The sequence below is a fragment of the Punica granatum genome, chromosome 6 (genome assembly GCF_007655135.1).
Source record: "Punica granatum isolate Tunisia-2019 chromosome 6, ASM765513v2, whole genome shotgun sequence".
Lineage (NCBI taxonomy): Eukaryota > Viridiplantae > Streptophyta > Magnoliopsida > Myrtales > Lythraceae > Punica > Punica granatum.
The window spans coordinates 21,688,741-21,710,958 of record NC_045132.1 but is presented as its reverse complement, the minus strand read 5'-3'; the positions used below and the strand labels follow the sequence as shown (position 1 = coordinate 21,710,958).

At 41.1% G+C, this 22,218-nt stretch overlaps 4 protein-coding genes across 4 annotated transcripts; 2 read left to right on the top strand and 2 right to left on the bottom strand.

Annotated features, from left to right (window-relative positions):
* Positions 1–4,639: 4,639 nt before the first annotated feature.
* On the bottom strand, positions 4,640–6,103 carry LOC116210126 (mitochondrial phosphate carrier protein 3, mitochondrial-like). Its single transcript, XM_031543940.1, has one exon. It carries the CDS (start codon positions 5,931–5,933, stop codon positions 4,788–4,790), a length of 1,146 nt encoding a protein of 381 aa, XP_031399800.1. The 5' UTR covers positions 5,934–6,103; the 3' UTR covers positions 4,640–4,787.
* A 5,410-nt stretch (positions 6,104–11,513) lies between these two features.
* LOC116211662 lies at positions 11,514–13,514 on the top strand. Its single transcript, XM_031546129.1, has 3 exons — positions 11,514–12,129; positions 12,727–12,916; positions 13,155–13,514. The coding sequence occupies exons 1-3, from the start codon at positions 11,582–11,584 to the stop codon at positions 13,362–13,364; spliced, it is 948 nt and encodes a 315-aa protein (XP_031401989.1). The 5' UTR covers positions 11,514–11,581; the 3' UTR covers positions 13,365–13,514.
* Positions 13,515–13,642: 128 nt separating this feature from the next.
* On the top strand, positions 13,643–15,672 carry LOC116211656 (pentatricopeptide repeat-containing protein At1g26900, mitochondrial). Its single transcript, XM_031546122.1, has one exon. The coding sequence runs from the start codon at positions 13,831–13,833 to the stop codon at positions 15,592–15,594; it is 1,764 nt and encodes a 587-aa protein (XP_031401982.1). The 5' UTR covers positions 13,643–13,830; the 3' UTR covers positions 15,595–15,672.
* Positions 15,673–15,753: 81 nt separating this feature from the next.
* On the bottom strand, positions 15,754–21,943 carry LOC116211652 (PH, RCC1 and FYVE domains-containing protein 1-like). Its single transcript, XM_031546118.1, has 10 exons — positions 21,730–21,943; positions 21,254–21,503; positions 20,645–20,731; positions 20,286–20,375; positions 20,083–20,163; positions 19,833–19,997; positions 17,655–19,754; positions 17,031–17,177; positions 16,522–16,829; positions 15,754–16,193 (listed from the first exon to the last, which is right to left on the bottom strand). Exons 2-10 carry the CDS (start codon positions 21,302–21,304, stop codon positions 16,103–16,105), a joined length of 3,120 nt encoding a protein of 1,039 aa, XP_031401978.1. The 5' UTR covers positions 21,305–21,503; positions 21,730–21,943; the 3' UTR covers positions 15,754–16,102.
* Positions 21,944–22,218: the final 275 nt, after the last annotated feature.

Here is a 22,218-nt window from a genome sequence, read left to right as displayed (position 1 = left end):
AAGATCTGCAATGAGTCTATCTTCTTGCTCCTTGGTCTCGAGTGTGGCTTGCTTTGCTTGAATTTGTTCGAGTTTCTCCATAATTCCTACAATGTTAGTGTCGTAATACCCGAACTCTTATTTGTTCCATTTCCTAAGGTCCCTTTTGACCGTTCAAATTTTTTTGGAGAATTGGTAAGCCTTGGATCCAATCACAATTCTATTCCATGCACTCCTGACTACGTCCTTACTGGATTGGTCCCTGGTCCAAGCTTCCTCAAAACGGAAGGGTCTGGGCTTGGTTGATGATTCTATCCAAAGTTTTAGGAGAATCGGATTGTGAGCCGATCGGATTTGAGGGAGGTGGAAAACTCTTGCTCTCGGAATGTGGTTCGCCATTCATTATTAGTGATAGCCCTATCTAAGCGTTGTTTTATGGAGACTAGACCTACCCTTTTTTTTCGCCATGTGAAAGGATTTCCAGTGAAGCCCAAATCTATGCAACCTGACTGACTGAGAAAAGTAGCTAGGAAAAAGCCAGATGAAGAGGCATAGTTACGACCGCCTAATTTATCATTTTCAGCACAAATTTCATTAATATCCCCCACAATAAGCTAGGGTTTGTCAATATCATTCGCGATATCAGCTAGTTCATTTTAGAATATCGGTTTAGCATGCATATAAGGGGTCCATAAACAGTAGTGAGTATCCAGGAGGAAGGTAAAATGTGATGTTCAATGATAGCATGGATATAATGAGGTGAAGATTTTAGGATAGTTACCTTCAATTCAGTATTCCATAGTAAGCATAGGCCACCTGACACATTGGAGGATTCAACCGTAAAGATACCGTCAAGGTTGCAACATTGTGCTAACTTGATGCAATGCCTGGAGCTAGATTTTGTTTCTGACAAGAAAATCATGTTAGGTCGATGCTTTCGTATGAGGAGATGTAAAGCTTGAGCTATCGGTTCTCCCCTCATTCCCTGACAGTTCCAAGCTAGAAGACTCATGGCTTCGGCGGGGGCTTGATAAGGCCCGCCTCCTCGGCCATTTGGACATCATGGGTATTGACTTCTTCTTCCATCTCTTCCACATAATAATGAGTCATCGGTGGGGGGTTCCTGTCTTTGCTTGTCTCCATAGGTTGTTGTGTTTGCCAGTCTCTGTACATCTCCTCTCCTATAAATATTGCCATTTTCTTTAAATTTTGGAGTGAGAGCAATTAAATTGAGGTAATTTTCCAAAGACATTTCGTTTTTCCTTTTCCTCTGCTGGAAAATTCGGGCTAGCGAAGTGCTGTGGGGCCTGTGGGCCTGTGGGCTTGCCGTGCTTTAAAAAAATCCGGGACTGGGCCTTGGATTATCTGTTCGGTCGGGGTTGGGCTTTGGTAAAATCCGGGCCTTGGATTACTTTGGGCTGCGTGTTGCCTCCAGTTCCTGCGATGAGGGCCTGGGCTCTGGTAATGGTCCGGGCTGCCCGGTGAGTGTTGTGGGCTGACTTCCGCTTGGAAAAGGGCTTCGGCTTGGGCTTGGTCCGCTTTGAATGAGGGTTCTCGATTGCTTTCCTTTCCCCTGTCTCCTCGAAAGGCTGACTCCCTCATATAGTACGAACATAGATGAATCTTCAGCCACGTTTCTTTAGACTACAATCACATTCTCACTGAACAATCATGTTTAGTCAAATATAAAACAATATATAATGGTGAAATTTACGTATATATAATGGGCTGCATGTAGAACAAAGAAGCCACGATCAAGAGCTCGACTTCTCCTCCATGGACATGCAATAACAGCCTTTGCATGACTTGTTGGATTTGATATGATCAAGCTAGAGGACCCTTCACACGGGCTTGAGGAAGAATCCCATGATGACAGGGTCGGGCATGAAGGCGAGCTTTGGGATAAGCATGTGCCAGCTAGAGTAAGTACAAGAGCACGAGCCAAGCGAATCCAACAAGCCATGCAAAGGCTGCTATTGCATGTCCATGGAGGAGAAGTCGAGCTCTTGGGCGGGCTGCATGTAGAACAAGAAGTCACGACTGTTCATATCCTAGAAATTTATTTAAAAGATGACCCCAGTTCAAAGGGCTGAATTTAGTTGTTTTTCAATAACTTGAGATTATTTCATTTTTGAACTCATTACATTTAGGATTTATTCGAGCCCAGTCCATTAGCCTAATTAGATTATCAGCTTCTCTCTATAAATAGGCATGTGGCCTCTCTAGAGAAAACATATAAGTTTTCATTCAACTTGTGTGAGAGAGATTTTCTTCGAGCTGTTGCTCAGCAACTTTGCGAATATTACAAATGTGATAACTTGTGATTCCCGACATTTATAATATTGGTTTCTAACTCTTTATAGCTAGCGGGTCAATATTCCGTTTATAATATTGGTTTGTGGCTTTTTATAGTTATCGGGTCAATATTCCCTATCCTTGAAACCTTCATTGGACAATCCCGGGTTTGATCTCATTCTATTGTTGTTGGGTCTCGCGGCTAGTTCATCGAGGTTCGCATCACATATTTATATAGAGATCTAAATATTTAAGTTTGTTTTCACAATCGTGAGATTTATAATAATAAGGTTCTTACTATTAATATTCTAGAGATCCATTTTAAAGCTTATATTTCAAGTTGGTTGTCTAATCATCCCCGTCTCAAAAAATCACACATTACAAAAATGAGATTGTGCATCTCCATTTTTCGCTCTCATTTCTTCTATTCAAGATACCACATGATTTTTCAAGAAAATCACTTGTATTTGGGGCCAAGTCCTTTTACTACTCCGTTGTGATCTTCAAACTTCATTATGGGACATTTTATAGCCTTTGACCTGCTAGAACTTATGTTCTTTCGATCTTTCCGTTAAATCGACTGACAACCGAATAATGGACTGCTGTCACGTTGACTTAAATTCGACCACGAGGAATGACCCAAAACAAAGATTGGGACCACAACGAGGCTTTTTGGAAATAAGAGGGCTTTTTTTTTTGGGGGGGGGTGTTGTTGGTTTGGAAGCCCGCCGTGAGGATAGCCAATTTGTCATTGGGCCCATTAACCTCAGCCCAACAAAGAGGTAAGTACTATAACAATGGGCCGCCCAGGCCCAGGCCAATCATACCTCCAAATATGTTTCCCTACATTAATTAAATAATAAATCAGCATTTCTTTTTTCTTGTTACAAGAGAAATTCATGACTCCAGTACGATGAAATAGAAGTTCTAATAGCAAATAAAGAAACACATATAATTTTCTCAATTTTCATTTTAATAATTGGCAAATATAAAGAGGAGGTAAATCTCTTTTCACTTTCGTGACTATAATAATTACACAAAATTTCTCGAAAAGACAGATGCTTCAAAATTATTATAAAAAGATTGGTTAATTTTTCTTCGTATGGGGTCAAGCTAATCACACTAAACTTCAGAGTGAACTCCTCATATGGCCTAAAACTAGCTACAAGGAGAATGATCTCATCAAAGGAAAACCACCTCCGACTAGAAAATGATCGAGCAGCCTCCGGCCCAAGGAAGGTCCTCAATTTGAAAGAAAGACAGCCCTAATCGATGCAGCTTCAGTCAGTATTCCCATCTATATATATTATATATAATATAATAGTTGGAATAGTTCATTTCCAGATAGTGCAATTTGTCATTTTTGACTTCTCTAAATTCCATTATGTGTCATTTTAAATTTCTCTACCAATATTAAATACTCTTAAAAATAATAAAAAAAATAATACAAGTAAATTGGTCTAATAATTCGTGCAATTTAGGAACAAATATTTTTTTTTGAATTCAATCAATAAAAAATAATTTCTTTTTTCAATTTTCAAATTCTTTTCGTTTTTTGCTCACCAGGGGTCCATACTTCACCCTACTAATCCCCCCATGGACCTAGGAACCTGCAGTGACACTTAGGTCGGGTAAACACCTCATAAATGTGTTGGATGCTGGCCTCAAGGGTATTAAATCCGATATCAAGATCCTAAAGCTCCTCCTTCTCACTAGGCCAACCCCCTAAGGTTTTCAGTTTTCAATTCTATAAATGCTTAATTCTATTCTTGAAATCGCAACTAGTTTTTTAGTTTAAAAAAGATATTGAAATATTTTTCTAATATTTTTCACACAAGTAATCACTTACATAACTGAAATTGTAAGGAGTTTAGAATATTTCATAACCATTACAGGTTCTATGTTTATATTAAATACACTTAGAAATTAAAAATGTTGTTAAAATAATTTATATATTTAAATGTTTACAAAATGAATGGAATAATTTTAGTTTTTATTTTTATCTAATTTACTTAAAGTTAAAATATTTAAATTCTATGAGTGGTGTATTATTGTATAAAAGAAGTAAATTTAATAAATCTAAATATTTTCTACAGTTGATATTGAAAATTAATAATTTTTTAGAAACTAAAGGTTTTAATTAATTGCCTTATTTTTAATTAAATAATTTATTCTTTTAATTTTACTGATTTTATTTATGAAATATATAAATTGATAGTTTTTAAGTGAATGATGTTTGTAGTTTTTTTAATTTAAATAAAGTAATCTAAAATAGCAAATCTAATATGATGAATTTAATATTTTTCAGTGCATCGTTATTTTGACAGTTATCAAAGAGTTAATTCTACTAGTATAAACTAATTAATATTCTAAAATACTTTGTATTATAAATCTCCACACTAAAAACAATCTGCCGCATTGCGTGGGTGAGATGGACGCTACTCTTAAATCTCCTACTCTACATGCAACCGTTCACTTCTCAAAGACACATAATTAAACCTCCTAATTCCCTCCTAATTCGCAAGTTCAGCAACAGCTGCTGTGGGGCCCTGAGCAGGAGCAGGAGTAATACCACCGGTCGTGGGCAGTCCCACAAAAACTTTGAATGCATCGTATATGCCCCACTGAGCTCCGGTGAGAGTTCCGATCATGACGATACGGAGAGGAAGCCCACGGGTGAAGAGTCCCCACAAACCAAGCTTCTTAACTGCATCACCAACGGTAGCCCCTTTAGCATTGTTGAGGAAAGAGACAAGGTTGTCGGCTGGGTGAGATACGATAGCACAGAAGACTCCGGCCACATATCCACCAGCAAAACTCACTCCAAGCTGAAACGGAGCGCTGCACTCATCTTTCGGTGTCGGGATCGCGTACTTGTAGGCAAGTTCCACGATGGTCTCGAACGAAGTAAACTTCATCATAGTATAGGGAATTTGACGACCCCAGAGAGGAACTATGCCCTTGTACAGCCCGAGAGCACCGCCTTCTGATCTTACAAACTTGGGAAGCCCATCTGCCAGACCCCTTGCGAAACCGGGCTGTGTCTGCACTCTTACCTTCACGGCCTCAAAGGGGCAAAGGGCAACGTCAGCGATCACTTCGGCAGATGCAGAGCCGGCAAGGTATATCAAAGTCTTGTACTTGGAAGCATACTCCGGACCAGCGATGTCGGAGTAGTATTTCTTGAAGAACTCATAGAACCCTAGCTTGCCCGCGCCTTGGGCGCTATAACCAAGCAGAGTGGGCACCCAGCCCCTGAAGAAGCCTCTTATTCCTTGCTCCTTGAACAAGACTCCGAAACCGGACGAGATGTTCTTGTACCTTGCCGGATCAATCTGCATGTTGCACTTGACGAGGTCAAGAGGGGTGACGGCCGTGTGAGTGAGACCGCAGCTGAGGATGCCTCCAGCAGTACAGGCAGCGTAGTACTCCCGCGAGTACATCTCGATCTTCTTCTTCTTGGTCGGTTCGTTCGGGGACGGAACTATGAAGCTCTTCTGGACAGGAGACGGCACCACATCGTGACTCGATGCCGCAGGCATGGAGGTGGATGCAGCTGGAGCGAGAAGCTTCTCCAGAGCTGCAGTCCTGCTGGATGACGAGCTGGTGTACAGGAAGCTGGGGATCAGCGACCCTCGCGGGCCGTCGGAGAGGGTCATGGCGCGCGGTAGCTGCTGGACGGGTGAATATCCGATTTTTTCTTTTTTGGTGGATATATCAGATTATTTGTTGAGAACCTTATGAAATTGTACGTCCAAATTTATACTTTTCATTCCATAAAATTGGGAAATATTCTCAATCTATTTGTTTGAGTCAGGTTCCAATTTGCATGCTGGGTCGGTTGTCTTCCTTCGAGAAAAGTAAAATAGTATATGGACAGTCGACCCCGAAGACTTTGACATTTATTGTGAGATATTTATTGTGCGTTTGGTTTGAGAGCTAAAATAATTTTTATTTTGACCGTAAAAAATGACAAATGAGATATGATTATAAATTTAATTTGGAAAACGTGTGTTTTTATTGTGTAGTGTGTTGAGTTAAAGTTAAAGTTAAAATTTTTAACTTGAAAAATGTGTATTTTTATTATGTAGTGTGTTGAGCTAAAGTTAAAGGATCTTACAATCCAAACACCCTTTAGAAATTTTAATTTTCAAATTGGGCGTCCCGACGACCCGTGTCGTATCCTCCAAGGTTTTTCCTTTTTTCTTTTTTCTTTTTCTTTTTGGGTGAACGTGTCCTCCAGGATTTACCTATGGAATGGAAAGTATCTCTAAAATTGAAAGAAATAGTACTCTACACAAAAAAAGAAGAAGAAAGAAATCATTCGCCAAAAAAAAATAAAATCAACCAATCTTAATCGATTTTTTTTCTTTTTGGATTTACTGATATAATCTTTCATTTTTTAATGTCATCACGAGATACTTTTAATTCATTGTTAGTTGGGAATTATCCATTACTTGGGTGTCAATTAATGGGTCCATGTAATTAATTTGTTGATATTTATTTTGGTTTCTTTTAATTTACTTTTTCTTTTGCCCAAAATTTTGTTGTATATAATTCGAATCATATACAATAATATATATCTATATATATAAAAGTTGATTAATTCTAATGGATTAAATTTTGTGGGTTACATATAATTTATTTTTAAAATGTCATCCTGAGGTATTTTTAATGCCATTTGAAGCTTTAGAAGTTTTTATTATTATTATAAGGGAGATTTAAGAGCCTAGTACACTGAAATAGAAGTCATAAATATTTAATAAAGGGACACTGATAATTCCATTAGATATCGAACCTGAGACCTCTTGATCGCAGGTGAGAGGTGCGCTATTACGTTATACCATCTCCTGATAAGCTTTGAAAGTTTCTGATGCAATTTTTTTTTGGGTGAATAGTTTCTAATACAATTTGACTAATTAAAATTCAGAAATCTTTGGTGCATCGGTCAATCAGATTATATTTCTGGAAACAACAGACATCAAAGAAGTTGGAAGACACGTTGTTCCAAAGAAATGTGCCCAACTCGTATGAGATTTGTTCAATTTCTCTCATATGTACCGTTGAAGTCGACATTTTTTTTTTGACCGGCGTTGATATCGATATTCAACTACAAGTATCTGATGGCTAAACCTAAAACATCTCGAAAAAATCCAATCACCCCGCGCAATATATATCCGGAAGCAAATCGTGCAGCAGACTGCCTTGCTCGACTGGAAGGAGATCATCAGGATAGTCTAGTCATCTTTAATTCTGCTCCATCTGTTTTGAACTCGTTACTTTTTGATGATGTAATGGGAGTTTCTTTCCCAAGAGACTGATTGTAGATCCTGCTTAATTTTGCAATGAATCTCTACTTTACCAAAAAAATAAATATATATATATATATATATATGTATATTTCTTTTTCAATGAAATGATAGTATTATTAAGGTTTGGATTGTTTCCTCCCCGTAGGTGTAGACTTGGAAGGGTGGCTTGCGGTCTACCCAAACTTCCTAACATATGATTAATCTAATGATTCTGATGTTTCCTCCCCGTACCTGTAGACTTTTGGTTGAAAAACGATTATTTACCATTTAATTAACGCGTGTGGAATTTGATTTGACCGTCTAAAAAAAAAATTAAAACAGAAGATGTTACTTTCTCGAAAACAAAAATATTTTATCATCCCAACAGTAGCTATATGTATGAAAAGTCAGAGGGTTGAGCTTGTGTGTTCGACCCTCCCATGACTTATCTAACAGCAGCCGCGAGCAGGAGCCACGTGACTAAAATCCCAGAAATATAATTTAAAGATATCACTTTTACCGGATAGATTATTGGGTGATCCTACATCGTCACATGAAATTAGGAAGAATCAATTAAATTACAATAAACTAAATAATAAGTGTTAATAACTCGATTAATTGTAGTAAATTTTCTTAATTGAAGCAATTTTATTGGTTCTTCCTCATTATATCGGACACGAATTGAATAACCGAAAACTGGCTAGAATTTATATGATCTTAGACCTTGTATATATATATATATATATTATTTATTTATTACACATCTCAGTATTTGAATTTGTTTTAGCAGTTGTGAGATTTATAATAATAATGATTATTACTCAAATATCTCAAAAATTCATATTTTAAAATTATATTTCAAAGCAGTGATTGTCTAATGGTTTCATATTTAAAAAAAATCACATATTACAAAATTCAGACTGTCGCTCTCTCCGTTTTCTGCTCTCATTTCTTCCATTCAATTCATATGCGTGCATTATTCTCTTTTCCGTCGTTATCTGAAAAGTTCGCATTTCTTTGAAATTTCTCGGTAGGAACTCACGTCCCATTTGGCAGCTGTAATATATTCATGTTCTTCAATCGATATATCATTACACGATTCATCCGTTATTTAGTAATTAGAGGTTGACCAGCTAGCGCTATACGCGTATTGAAATTATATTGCGTCTTAATTGTGATATTGTTAAATTATTTTTCATCAATTAGACACAAATCTACATCACGTGCAAAACTAAGAAATTAGGACCGCACATTTAATATGGATTTTGATAAAAAAAAGAATATGTATAAGACTAAATAAAACAAATAACGTCCAATGGTTAATTTACAATTTGAACTTTTATTTTGTGGTCTTATTATTTAAAATTATTTTAGCAATGGTTTATTAGGATTGGTAAAGTGAGACAAAAGGCGGTCTTTCCTTTTTCGATGAGCAAGGAGGTCTCTCTTTATGTAATAATATAATAGTATAGTTATTATATATATATATATTTTCTCGATTGACATATAAGAGTGATGTTAATTCTCATTTTTTTTGTGACTACACACAAGGTATCTTCAATATAAATACATATTTTGGAAATTAGTCCCCGCTCAGGATCGATTTATCATGGATCTGAGTGCTAGCTAGGGGTGTGCACAGATACATGGTATATCCGGAATCGGTCGAAACCTACCTGTTAAGGTAGGGTCTATGTAGCTTATATTGAAAATAGGGTAGGGTCCAGGTATTAAAATAAAAAATCGGTAAAAATCAGTTCCGGTTCTAGTTCCTACCTACAAGGTATCAAGAACCGGAAACGGAACCGGTACCCTGAATCGAATTATTCTTACTAATTAAAAAAGAGAGAGTAAAGTTACTGAAGCAGAAAACATAATGTAAAATTGTGTACACTAAAAGAGAGGAAATACACTGCGACTTTGTAAGAGACAGGGAGGTTCCCTTTCCCTCTCATCGCTCCTCAGTCCTCACCATTTGAGTTGCCACATAGAGATTAGTTCCTCAATGACCTCAATCTGATCCTGCATAGACTTGCCGTTGAGCTAATCGTTGGCCGTTGAAGCTGTTTGCCTGGTCACCATTACAAGAGTTGAGAGAATTTTGGGAGCGACAAGTTGACAGTGAGTTTTGTAGGGTTTTAAAAGCCCTCCCATGCCTGAATTTTTTTTCCTTTTTCTCTACTTGTCGATCCATTAGTGATCGACAGACTTTGCGGAGCCTTGTAGGTGGCTTCCCTTTACTGTGGAAAAAGGGTCCGAGTATCTTTTTTTTACCGGACTGAACACCCCTTGTGAGGAAGATGATGAACACAACAAGGATGGGGCATGATTCTAAAAATAAAAAAAATTGTGAGGCTATTATTCAATTTTAAAAAATTTACATGATTCAACAGGATACCCGAAATCTGTGGTATAATACAGGTTCCGGGTAGGTTCCGATTTCAGGATTTAACAGGGTAAGGTACGGTTCCAAAATTTTGGAACATGTCCCTTACAAGATAGGGTTTGAGTATCGTGAAAAATAAAGGATATCCGGAACCGATCACTCCTAGTGCTAGCAGCATGTTTATTATAACCCTCTTGACTTACATGCAAAATCTTTCAATTGACTTCGTAATTCAGCAGTTGTGTCAAACCTTATATGATTGCTCTTAGTTCTCTTATACAACATCTTATGATCACTGGTCCTCAAAATTTCGACAGCTTCAGCTTAATCTCAATGTAATTCATGTGCCACTGTCGCACACACATGACATAGTGAAACCCTATCTAAACTTTTGCGCTCATCGGAAGGGTTCGAAGCTGGTCCAACTTGAGACCCACAAGACCTCAGGTACGCTGGATAGCTCCTCCCCTTGGATGACTTAAATGAAATACTAATGGCTTATCGATTGAAAAGCCAGACCCCTCAGAAATTGGTGGAGTCTTATGTAATTCGGATGGATCTTTTATATTTGCCTTTTGTTGCCCCAGTTGGAATCATAGATTAAAATTTGGCCCAACTGCTTAGTCTATCAGCCTCTCTTCTGACTCTTTGGTTGTTCTCTCATCATTGAATCAGACTCGTTAGTTAGGGCTCGGGAGGTCCGTGAAAATACCATCAGATCTTTACGGACATTCATCTCTCCTTTCTTGATTTTAGCCATATCAAATATCAGCACACCCTTAGGGAAGGAAATGTGATAACTTATTGGTTAGCTAAATGCGTCATCAATAGAACTCACGATTTCGTTGCTTGGGTTTAAGTCCTCTTTTTCTCAATTCCTTTCCTAAGGTACACTGTGTTATGCCTGTCCTCCTCGTTTCTTCCTCTTCATCATTTAGACTGATGCACTAATGTGTGCTTTTACTTATGTCTTTTCTGCCATCGTTTGCTAATGAGAAGCCTTTGATTTATTAAAAAAAAAAAACACATACCGAAACCCTAGGGTGACACAAAATAACTGGTTTTTGTTACAAAATCAGACTGTCCCTCTCCATTTCTGCTCTCGTTTCTTCTATTCAAGATAAGCGCATGATTTTTCAAGATAATAACTTGTATTTGGGACTAGAACCTTTCACTATTCCGTTTCGATCTTCAAACTTCGTTTTGGGTCATTTATTATAGTCTTTGATCTGTACGTTGAAACTTCGATCCTCCCGTTAAATCGATTATTAAATCACCAATGAACTTCCGCCAAGTTGACATCTATATGACCTCAACGAAATGACCCGAAACAAAGATTGGGACCATAACGAGGCTTCATACATCTATTTTCTTCATGCAATGTGATTCCCAGTTGCTATGTGCCCAAAAAAAATGCTAATTTCACGAAGCCCACAGTAGAGCCCATTTGTCATTGGGCCCATTAGCATAAGCCCAACAAGAGTGCCAATAGTAATGGGCCGGTCCAAGGCCCACTAGTGATACCTCCGTCTCCGCCTTCCTACCTCTCTGCATTTCTTCCCTTCCATTGATGAAGTGAAACTTCCGAGCTCTTCGTCGAGCTCAAAACCCCCGCCTAAAACCCTAAACCATGCAGGCTTTTCAACGGATAACGAAATCTGCCGCAGTGTCATCATCAGCCAGAGCTCAGCTAGTCGCCATCTGCTGCTCTTCTGGTCGTGCCGTCTTCAGTTTCGCCGCCCGATCGCTGTCCACCTCCAGGAACGGCGACGATGAGTGGAACGATGTCTGGGAGTCGGCGTGGCTGCCGGACGACCTGTCTCCGTCGAAGAGCAGGGCGCCGTGGGAGGCCGACGTGAACTTCCCATCTCCGGAGACGCCTGCGGTGGTCCTGCCGTCGGATGCCGACGCGGCGACCAAGGCGTTCGTGGAGGAGATGAACGAGAACTGGGACGAGAGGAGGGGCTCGGGGAAGGACCGAAAGCGGCTGGAGAACCAGCAGCAGGAGAGTGGGGATTCTTTGTACAGTATGGAGAATATGAAGAAGGATTACAGGCTGAGGAAGCAGAGGATACACGCGGGGCTGTGGATGAAGGAGATTGATAAGCAGGAGGAGGCCAAGTTTAATGATTCGGTTGCGGGTGACGATATCGAGAAATTGCTCGATAGCTGCTCTGAGTATGCTCTCTCTTATCGCACTGGTCATCTTTATCATCTTTGTTCTCTACATCTGTTAACCAATTGCTTAACTCGCTGCAAGTTTGGATTTTCAATCGAAACTTTCGCTTTAGCTTGCGATGGACTAGGTTGTGTTTGCATATAGTTGATATCGAGCATTGGAGCTCGCGTTATATTGGATTTTGAAGGCTATTGACCGAGGAAGAATGCATTAGGAGCTTGGCATTGATTTGTTTTCTATTTTCAAAAGATGAGACTTTTGACAAAGAAGAACATTGTTTGCTGAAAACTCGAAAAGAGACGGGGAATTATGCGAGAAAACGGTAAGCCGGGACAGTTTTCTGGAACCCACTGGATTTTTAAAAGATTATGTGTATCGTGAAAGAAGTGGAAAGCGGTTTGTAATCCATTCGATCTTTGCTGATATGGTTGATGGAACTTCAGTGTTCAATTGAGATCACATGTTCTGTTCCAGAATGAATTGCTAGTTGAAGTTGAAGTAGTCGACTGAGCTGTTGTTGTAAGCGAAACTATGTTGCGAGCTGTGCTGTGGAAAATCGAACTTTCTTTGATTAATTGCACGAATGGTTGTGGCAGTATCTTTGACTCTCCAAGCAATGTGTTGGAAAACATGGACATGGCAAGCTCCACTGAGTTCAAGAACAAACCCGATGGTTGGGAGACGACCTCCAAGTCTCAGGATGGGAATGTGTGGGAGATGACGCAGAGGGAGGAAGACATTCTGCTTCAAGAGTTTGAGCGCCGCATTGCTTATAGCAAATTTCAGGTCTGTCATCTATTCACATTTCTGGTAATTGTCTTGAAGTTAATCATTAGCTCCTTCCAGAAAAAGGTCATCCTTTTCGAGTGATGCGGAATTTTTTCTGTACCGATCATAGGAATTGGTTCTTTCTAGTCTAGATTTCCGGGAATGAGGCACTCCCGGGTGTTCTCTAAAACTGATCTCCTTACAAACGTCTCACTTGCCAGCTCTGCATCCTCACTAATCTGAGCTTTGATTGCAGATAGCTAGTTTTATCAAAAGCCATATATTCAGTCGGCGAAGGCCCATTGATGGGTGGAAATATATGGTTGAGGTCATAGGTCCCAATGCCCAGAAAGGGAAGGGGAGCGCCCCGAGAGTTCCGAGCCTGGCGGATCCATCCACTCAGCCCTTCAAGGAGGAAAGAATACCGATAGCAAGCAGTACCCGAACTTCGTATAAGGGAAGATAGGTCCATGCGTCGCTGCTGTAAAAATCCATAAAAAAATATCGTTCCTCTGAAAAAAAATTGGGCAGTAATAACCACCTGTGCTGTTTGTTCGAAATGTTTCTTGTCGATAGTTAAGTGAAAAGAATGGCACTGGACTGCAACCCTCGAAAATCTTCGGCACGACGGAAATCTAATCCCCATGGTAAACTGCAGCTGCTGCAGATCTCAAATTATTGAGTACCGATCACTTTTAATGCTGAAAACTCGTTGTGCTATTTTTTTTTTCTCGGATATTGTCCTTTAAGGACACTTCGAAGCTGAAGCTCGTTGCGGAAACTTCCCGTGATTTACATAAGGCAGCAAAACTGGAACTGCAAGTCTCGATGATAAAATGAACAATCCGATTCCGGAAGTGTTTTTGCTTTAAACACGATCGATTAAAGTAGTTTGGAGCATAAGCCCTTCAATCAGTTGCTCACAGTGGCACATGATCATAGCCTACTATGCCTGCCGGCGGCGGCAAAGGTCCAACCTTTGGTCCAAAATCCTCCACCGGAGAGCCCTCTCTTCCTTCGCCTCGCCGGACCATGAACTCGTCTCCCTCCTGCAATCCTGCAAAAGGGTATCCGAAGTGTCTCAGATCCATGGCCGCATCCTTAAGACTGGCCTCAACGGTGACTCCTTCCTGCAGAGCAAGCTCCTCTCTTCTTCCATTAAAGACATTCGCTATGCGGTTTCGATCTTCGACCGGATACGGGACCCGAGCCTCTTCATGTACAACACCATCATCAGAGGCTACTCGATCAGCCCTGCACCATCGCGGGGATTGCTCATTTTCAATAACTTGAGGGCGAGAGGGATCCCGCTGGACCAGTTCTCGTTCATCACCGTGCTCAAGTGTTGTCACCATGCGGTGGGGATTGGGCTTGGTTTAGGGGTCCACGGGGTTGCGCTGAGATCGGGGCACGGGTTCTTCGTGGACGTGAAGAACGCCCTCCTGCATTTCTACGGTGCTTGTGGGAGAATCGGATGTGCCCACGCGCTATTCGATGAAATTCCCGAAAGGAACGACGTCGTATCTTGGAACACGCTGATGAGTGCCTATCTGAATGCTTCTCGGCCCGATGCGGTTTTTGAGCTGTTCGGGCAAATGGGTTGGAGCGGTTTGAAGTTCAGTGCTTCGACATTGCTTTGTGCTCTGAGGGCAGTGGGTGATCTGCAGAATCTGATCGGCATGGAGTCCCTTCATGGGCATTGTATCAAAACCGGCCTCTCAGTGCCACCAAATGTGGCTTCTGCTCTGATCGATTCGTATGCAAGAGTGGGGAGTATTTACTCGGGTCGTCGTGTTTTCGATGAGATAACTACAAGGGATGTCGCCCTGTGGAACTGTCTGATTCACTGGCATGCAAAACTCGGCATGCTAGAAGAGTCGGTGTCTTTGCTTCACTTGATGGACCTCGAGCATGTTGCTTTGAGTTCATCTACAGTAGCAGGATTACTCTCCTCGTGTGCTGCTTCAGGAGCTTTGAGAATCGGCCGAAGAATCCACGATTATCTGGAAAAGCATGGATCATTGCTGACGGACACAATAACGGGGACAGCTTTAGTTGATATGTATGCTAAATGCGGGATTTTAGATGAGGCGATCAAAGTATTTGACGGGATCAGGGACAAGGATGTTTGGTCTTGGACTGCTATGATCTTGGCTTATGGGAATCACGGGCGGGCAAGAGATGCCATCGAACTTTTCTTTAGAATGGAGGAAGAAGGGTTTAAGCCAAACGAGGTCACTCTCTTGGCAGTCCTAAGTGCTTGCAGCCATGGGGGACTAGTCATGGAGGCTTTAAGCTGCTTCCACAAGATGGTCTCTATGTATGGGTTGTCACCAAAGGTCGAGCACTATGGCTGTCTGATCGATCTTCTGGGCCGAGCTGGGATGCTCATGGAAGCGTACCATCTGATCGAAGGCCTGCCAATTAAGGCGGATTCTACCGCGTGGCGGGCTCTGCTTGCAGCGTGTAGGGTCCACGGAAATGTGGAGTTGGGAGAACAAACAAAGCAAATATTGATCGAAAGATTTGAAGAGCACCCCACAGATTCGATTCTTCTTTCGGGTACTTACGCAGTTGCTGGGAGATTGGCCAGTGATAGCATAATGGAGGCGGTGGCAGAGGAGAAACCGAACAAGGAAGCCGGGTGGAGCTCAATAGATCTGGAATTTTCGGGGAAATACAGTAGCTTTTGTTGATATACATTCTTTCTGGTATTAAAGATTAGATTTCATCGAACAATCTTTACTAAAATAGGGATGGATTTCGTTCCTGTCGATCGATCATTTTGTTTTTCGGTGATTAGACAGTAATCGTTAGCTGCAAGGTGAAACTTTGAAAGAAGTAAGATTTGAGGATAAGCAAAGCTTGTTTTGGACCATATCACTGAACTTTTCATATACCAACCACAACATGCCACTCAATGCTATGCGATTGCCCAATACGCACTTTCGACCAAACATCTCACAAGTTCAATATCGATCATGGATCCATGTCTCCTCTCAAAACATCATCCCTTGCCTATTGATCTTTCTTCCTAGATTCTTACTTTGTTTCATGCTTCTCAATCTAACTGTGTACGGCGACCCTTAATCCGTGTAAAATTCCACTGAAGGAGCGAAAAAAAAAACATGTACAGTTTCCAGTGGACAGGAAGCGGGCCATGATTATGTGGCGAACTAGACAAACAGCTTGATGATGGTGAGGCTACGTACTTCGTATCTTGTGACGCTCAAACACCTTGTTTCCGTTAGCAGCCCACCACTTCTCAGCTTGTTCTTCATTGAAATGTTTCCGGCTGTAGGAGAACGGAATTGTTAGTTGAACACCGATTATCCATCATTCTAGATTGCTGCCTTAAGAAATAATGCCAATGTGATAATGATATTCTTTTGGCACTTAAAAAGAGTTTCTTGAAACCGCTATAACGGCTTAATCTTCAATCTATAGTTAACAACAAATATTTTCAAAGATGTTGTACTCTGATTAAAATGGCTTTGCATGAGAACACCAAGATTCACAAGAGAACAATCAAGAGCAGTTTCAGATTCTGAAATAAAGCTCAGATTATATAATGGACAAGAACATAGATCTTCATGCAAAATGTGAAGCAAAGAATTCGATACCTGAAGCGAATTCGTCTGAGTTCATTACCGCCAGAAGGTAACGCAGCCAATGTTATGTAAACACCTGGTTCATCCTGTACAACCCACTCTCCCTTGTCAGTTTGTTGTTTACTTCCGTTGGAGACCGCCGTGTTTACTGACTTCAAATTGGAGTCACTTTCTGGATAGACTGCTTTTGGAGAGACTGCTTTTGGCGACTGAGCATCCCTGGAGAGCATGTTAAAGTCACTGGGAAGGTCCTTAGCAGCAGAAGCTGAGATTTGGATAGCTTTTTGTCCTTCGGGAAGCTTTTCAGCCATCTCCTTCAACTGCAATGCAATTGAACCAGCAGAAGATGCCATAACTATTAACATCTTGGAATGAAAATGCCAAGAAAAAACAACCTTCTCATCCAAAATTAAGAGAGCAGGATCCTTCATCCAAACGGGAAGAAAGGTGAGCAAGGTAATATTAAATGGAAGTCGCAGAGAAAAAGAGATTAGCATTGAGACAAAGTATATTAAGCTCACCTGAGCTGTGAGAGACTTTATAACTTCCTTCGCAGTCTTGCATTTTTGAGCTTCATCTGACGCTATTGCAGTCACCTCCTTTAGTTTTCTAGTTGTTTTGTCAAGCTCACTTTGAAGATGGTGGGATTTAGAAGCAAGATCTTCTACCTACAGATTATCCCAAATTGTTCTTTTGCTTAGAATGGCTCTTTCGTCAGTAGACTCTATACTATGACGGGAAACACTAAGGCACCTCAGAAAATTAGATGACCATTACGATGAACATTTATGATTTTGAACATGAACAACTTGGAGAGACGAATATAGCAATATGTCCGTACCTATTTAAATCATTCAGCAAATTAATGTTGATCTTATACCAGAACTTTGGGTGCATTCTCCAACATATGAAATTGCCTCTAGGAGGGTTGATGATTTCATTTATAATCTCCTTTTCTTTTTTTTTTGGCCCATAATGATTTCATTTATACTCAATTTTATAGAACGACATCTTACTAAATTCGAGAAAAGCTAAAGCAGTACAGACCCCAGATATACACAGTAGATTAAAATGCTTAGCTTGGACTTTAACCATATATGTCATTGTCATATGTCTTTAACAAGACAAAAATATAACTGGCATACCTGGGCCCTTAAAGACATGATCTCCTGAGTCACACTGTCATTGCTGTGCTTTGAGTCTTCAGTAGTCACTTCAGAAGACCGAGGTGGACTGGATTTTCCCGAAAGAGGAGAAGCTGGTCGAGAAGGCATTCTGGAAGCTGGAACTGAAAATGAGAGAATTTTCATAGGAGCTCCCATGGGGGATGTTGGTTCCTTTGATAAGTTCAACCCTCCCCCCAACTGGAAATTTCTATTGGTAAGTGGGAACACACGGCCCCCTTGCTGTTCCGATTTTGAGTCATTGATGGATCTCCTGCCTTCTGCCAGACTGATTGAGTCAACAGACAAGAGTCTTGACAAATGCCCCTGTGATTTAAAAGATGAAGCCTCTCTATCTACTGCCTCATTCTTATTACGTGTATTACCATTTCTAGGCTTTGGCATGCGAGCAACTGAAATAGATTCTGCAGTCTTCTTTAGCTTATTGTAGCAATCATCACATACACGATATGGCTTATTCATATTTGGAGCCAAAGAAGCTTTCAAACTTTTTCTACTACTACATGCTTTGCAGAAAACAAGGCCACAGTTGTAACAGTTGTGTCGCTTCCTTCTGAAACCGAATTGATTGCGACACCCTGAACACATAGTATGGTCTATACTGGATACCCATTTGTGAAGACATATCACAGCAGTGAAATTTGAGCCGCACACGACAGCCTTCACTTGCTTGTCTTTCAAGGAACCTACTAAGGTTGGAGTGTTTCTGTTATCACAATCTCCATGGCCTAACTGCCCATTAGATCCTTTTCCCCAGGTGAAAACCTCTGATCTAGAAGTTAATGCTGCAACATGATAAGATCCACAGGCGATTTCCTCTACAAATATACCGGCAATTTTCCCTTCAACAGGAACAGGAGACTTTCCATCTGATACAGGATTCCCAAGCTGGCCATAGGCTGTGCTTCCCATTGTAAAAACTCGTCCATCTGCTGTCAGAGCAACAGTCATGGTATGGCCACAAGCTACTTGACAAATGTTCTGACCAACCAATGCAATCACAGCCTGGGGAAGCAACCTAGGTTCTCTATCACCATGTCCAAGCTGATATTTATCTCCATCACCCCATGTATATATATTTCTAGAGGAAGGCTTGCTAGGATGTTCATCAGAAGAGGATTCAATAGTGATTTCAACTATAGCAGCGCTATGCCAAACGCCACAAGCAACCCTAGTTGCACGTAGTCCTTGCAAAGCTTCAACCACCCTAGGAATGGTACTGCTAGTGCGATCTCCATGTCCCAATGCACCAAAAGACCCATCTCCAAATGTATACAACTGACCGGAGGATGTTACAACAGCTGTGTGCCAAGGTCCACAAGCGATATAGGACACATGAAGGCCCTCCAAGCAACCACCTACCCTTTTAGGAATCCAATGACTGGCTTCACTTCCATGGCCAAGCAAACCAGAATTATGAGCACCATCCCCCCACGTGTAAAGCTCCCCAGAAAGTGTAACAGCACAAGTGTGATACTCTCCACATGCTACCAACTCAATACTCATACCACTAAGAGCGTCAATAAGCTTTGGGTAGCAGACATCGAACTCTGTACCATGCCCTAGCCTGCCTCTTGACTCCTCTCCCCAGCTGAAGATCTCTCCTTGTCTGTTAACAAGCACAGCATGCTTATCACCACATGCAATGTTATGGACATCAAGAACCACCATTGATTCCAAAGCCTTTGGTAGAGTTGCATCCATCTTTTTACTGCGGGCGCTCCCAACTCTATGCTCGCCACCTCCAAGGATTCCATCACCAACCCCTTCTCCCCAGATGAAAACATCACCCAAGGCATCAAAATCATCACGACAAGAACCTTGGCTAGATGAGCTTACAGCACTAGACAAACTAATGCGAAATGTGTCGGCTGCCGAATTTCGTCCATTGGAATTATCTGCAGGAGCTGACACTGGACCAAGAGAACTGGCTTCTAAATCAGCTAGATTGTTGTTATTAGTTGCAGCAGTATGTGATATTATGTCAGAGAATGCCTTTCCTAATCTAGTTTGTGAGCTGATCTCCAAATGCGTTGGAGTGCCTTGACCCTCACCTGAATCCTGTCAATATTAAAAATAATATTAAGAGAATAAGAAAGAAGAGGTAATTGGAGAAACATAGAAAATATAGCTACTGACAAATGGTGCAACGGATGGAGAATTTCTTCGTGCACGAGTATTAGGACTGTCCAAGCATGCATTATCATTAATGGTTTCATTCCGCCATTTTCGGATATTGCCACGTGTTGCGAGTGCCTTCAGGCCAACAAGCCATACTTCAGCTTCATCTTTATCTTTACATATCTGTTCGCAGGGTAAATACCATCAGAATCTTACAAAAGAGAAATCAGTATAGCTTGCCTATTGAAGAACCAAGAGGCAAACTCACCAAATCTAAGGACCTATCGCTGCAGATGAGAGAAAATGATTGATATTCCTTTTCTGGCCGAGGATAACGCTGAAATATTGCCTGAAGAAAAGATTCAAGATTATGGACATAAGGGATGCTTTAACCCCGAGAATAAAGATCTGAGAAAAGGAAAAGAAAGTATTGATTGAAATCTAGGATAAAATGCAAAATGGAAAACTTACAGTACGCTGTCCAGGAATTATTCTTGAGACCTGACTGAGTTTAATCTGTTTCTCTTCTTTACCAGAGTACCATATCAACGAGGACTCATCCTAAAATAAGAAATGAAAAAATTATAATGCAGAAAGAACTCACAGGAATTTTCAATTCTTCTCACTTTATGGTCCTTAATATGAAGGCGCCCTCATCAAGAAACACGGACGGCTAACTAACAGTAAATTACCAGAAATTATTGGGAATAGAACTAGCACTGAATTCCACAAGTTCAGATGAGTGAACCCAAAAATCTTTAACATCTTTGGCTCTCCTGATGGCTGATATAGTTCTGTAGCCTACAGGGATGTCTACCGGGGGAACTTACATTGGACAAGTGGAATGGGCAGAATTTAGGCTTCCCCCTTCTTCCATACTTTAGCAAATATGCCCCTTTCTTAAGTGCTGTAATAGCCTGAAACCAAACAAAGCAGGTGCAGCAGGTCAGTAAATCCATCATTAGATCTGGAGTTCAATAGAAAGCCAGAGACGCAACTTGAGAGCCTATTACTGCAGGAAACTGTAGCCTCGTAGGCAGCCTGAATATTGCCTAATGCAGACCCAGTCACCTATTTCCAGGATACTTACTGTCCGGATTCCAATGGACAGCCTCACCTTGGTGCAAGTTCTAGGTCTAAAAATATTATGCGAACAAAACGTTCAAAACGAAGAACACTCTGAAGCTCCGAACAGGAGCCTAGGCTGCATTTGAAGCAACTACCTACTGTAATCTGGAATTCCGAACAGTACTTTCGGTGACCTATAGAGGATTCGCCCTGGCTTATGAGTCACCATCGATTGAACTATCATGACAAAAGATACACAAGTAAAGCAAGAGACCAGCAGAAGACGTAGCAGCCAAACTCACAACTACACCACATAATTGATCCATTAGACAGTTGATAACAATCAAATTTCAATGAAGACAGGTGAATACCTGCTCAATATCCCTCTCGGCAGTAAGACCGCTTTTCTGAGGATCAGCCATTCAAGTTTCAAAGCCTGGAAATGTCCAAGTGGCGATCCAAAACCCATCTGACATATAACCAGGCAAGCTCCCAGCCATACACAGGCACTCCGACTCCAGGCTTCCTCGAATTCGCAGTTCGTAAGATTCTTTCTCACTTCAGGCCCACAGCATGAGGTCCAGAAACGGAAATGCAGCTCATCAGGACAGCATCTAAGCCCTAGAAATCCACAACATTCCGAAAATGAACATCAGAGAACGCGGCAATTCAAGTTCAGGACCGATTCTCAGCTCTCGAACAGCTCAGCCACTCCGCATCACCGGGGGAGCAACCGAAAATTCGCATGTGTTCACGAAATACCACATTTCGACATGGAGAACCGATCGAGGATTCGGAATACGATCATAACAAGACAGCGCGCGCAAATGGCGGATGGCGAACTCACCGGCGATTTGCAGGATTATCGAATCTCGGCCGTTTCCGACGGTGCCGGGATCGGAGAAGGAGCAATTCGATTCATCGACGTCAATGCCGGTGGGCTTCCGTCGAGGAAGAGAGGATTTGGATGAGTTGCTAACCTGCGCTTCTCTCTCTGTTTCTCCTTTCCCTTCCTTTTTTTTTCCTCCTCGGGGAGAGAGAGAGAGAGAGAGATGAATTCGAATATTCTTCTGCATGGAGCTAAACGCCCTGCTGGATTTTTTCTTTTTGGCGGAAATGCCACGTCAGCGGGAGGAAATGGAAGATTAAGGACAGATGGACGACGGTGATTGGCTGAGATTATTGTTAAAAGAGCAGTTCGGTGGCTGATAAGTTGGGCTCTTCTCTTTTTGGATATATATATATATATTTTTTAATTGGGTGAAATCACGAATTGTTGATAAATTTTAGCTTAATTATCGACTTAATTCTGATTATGACAAATGATTTTTCAATT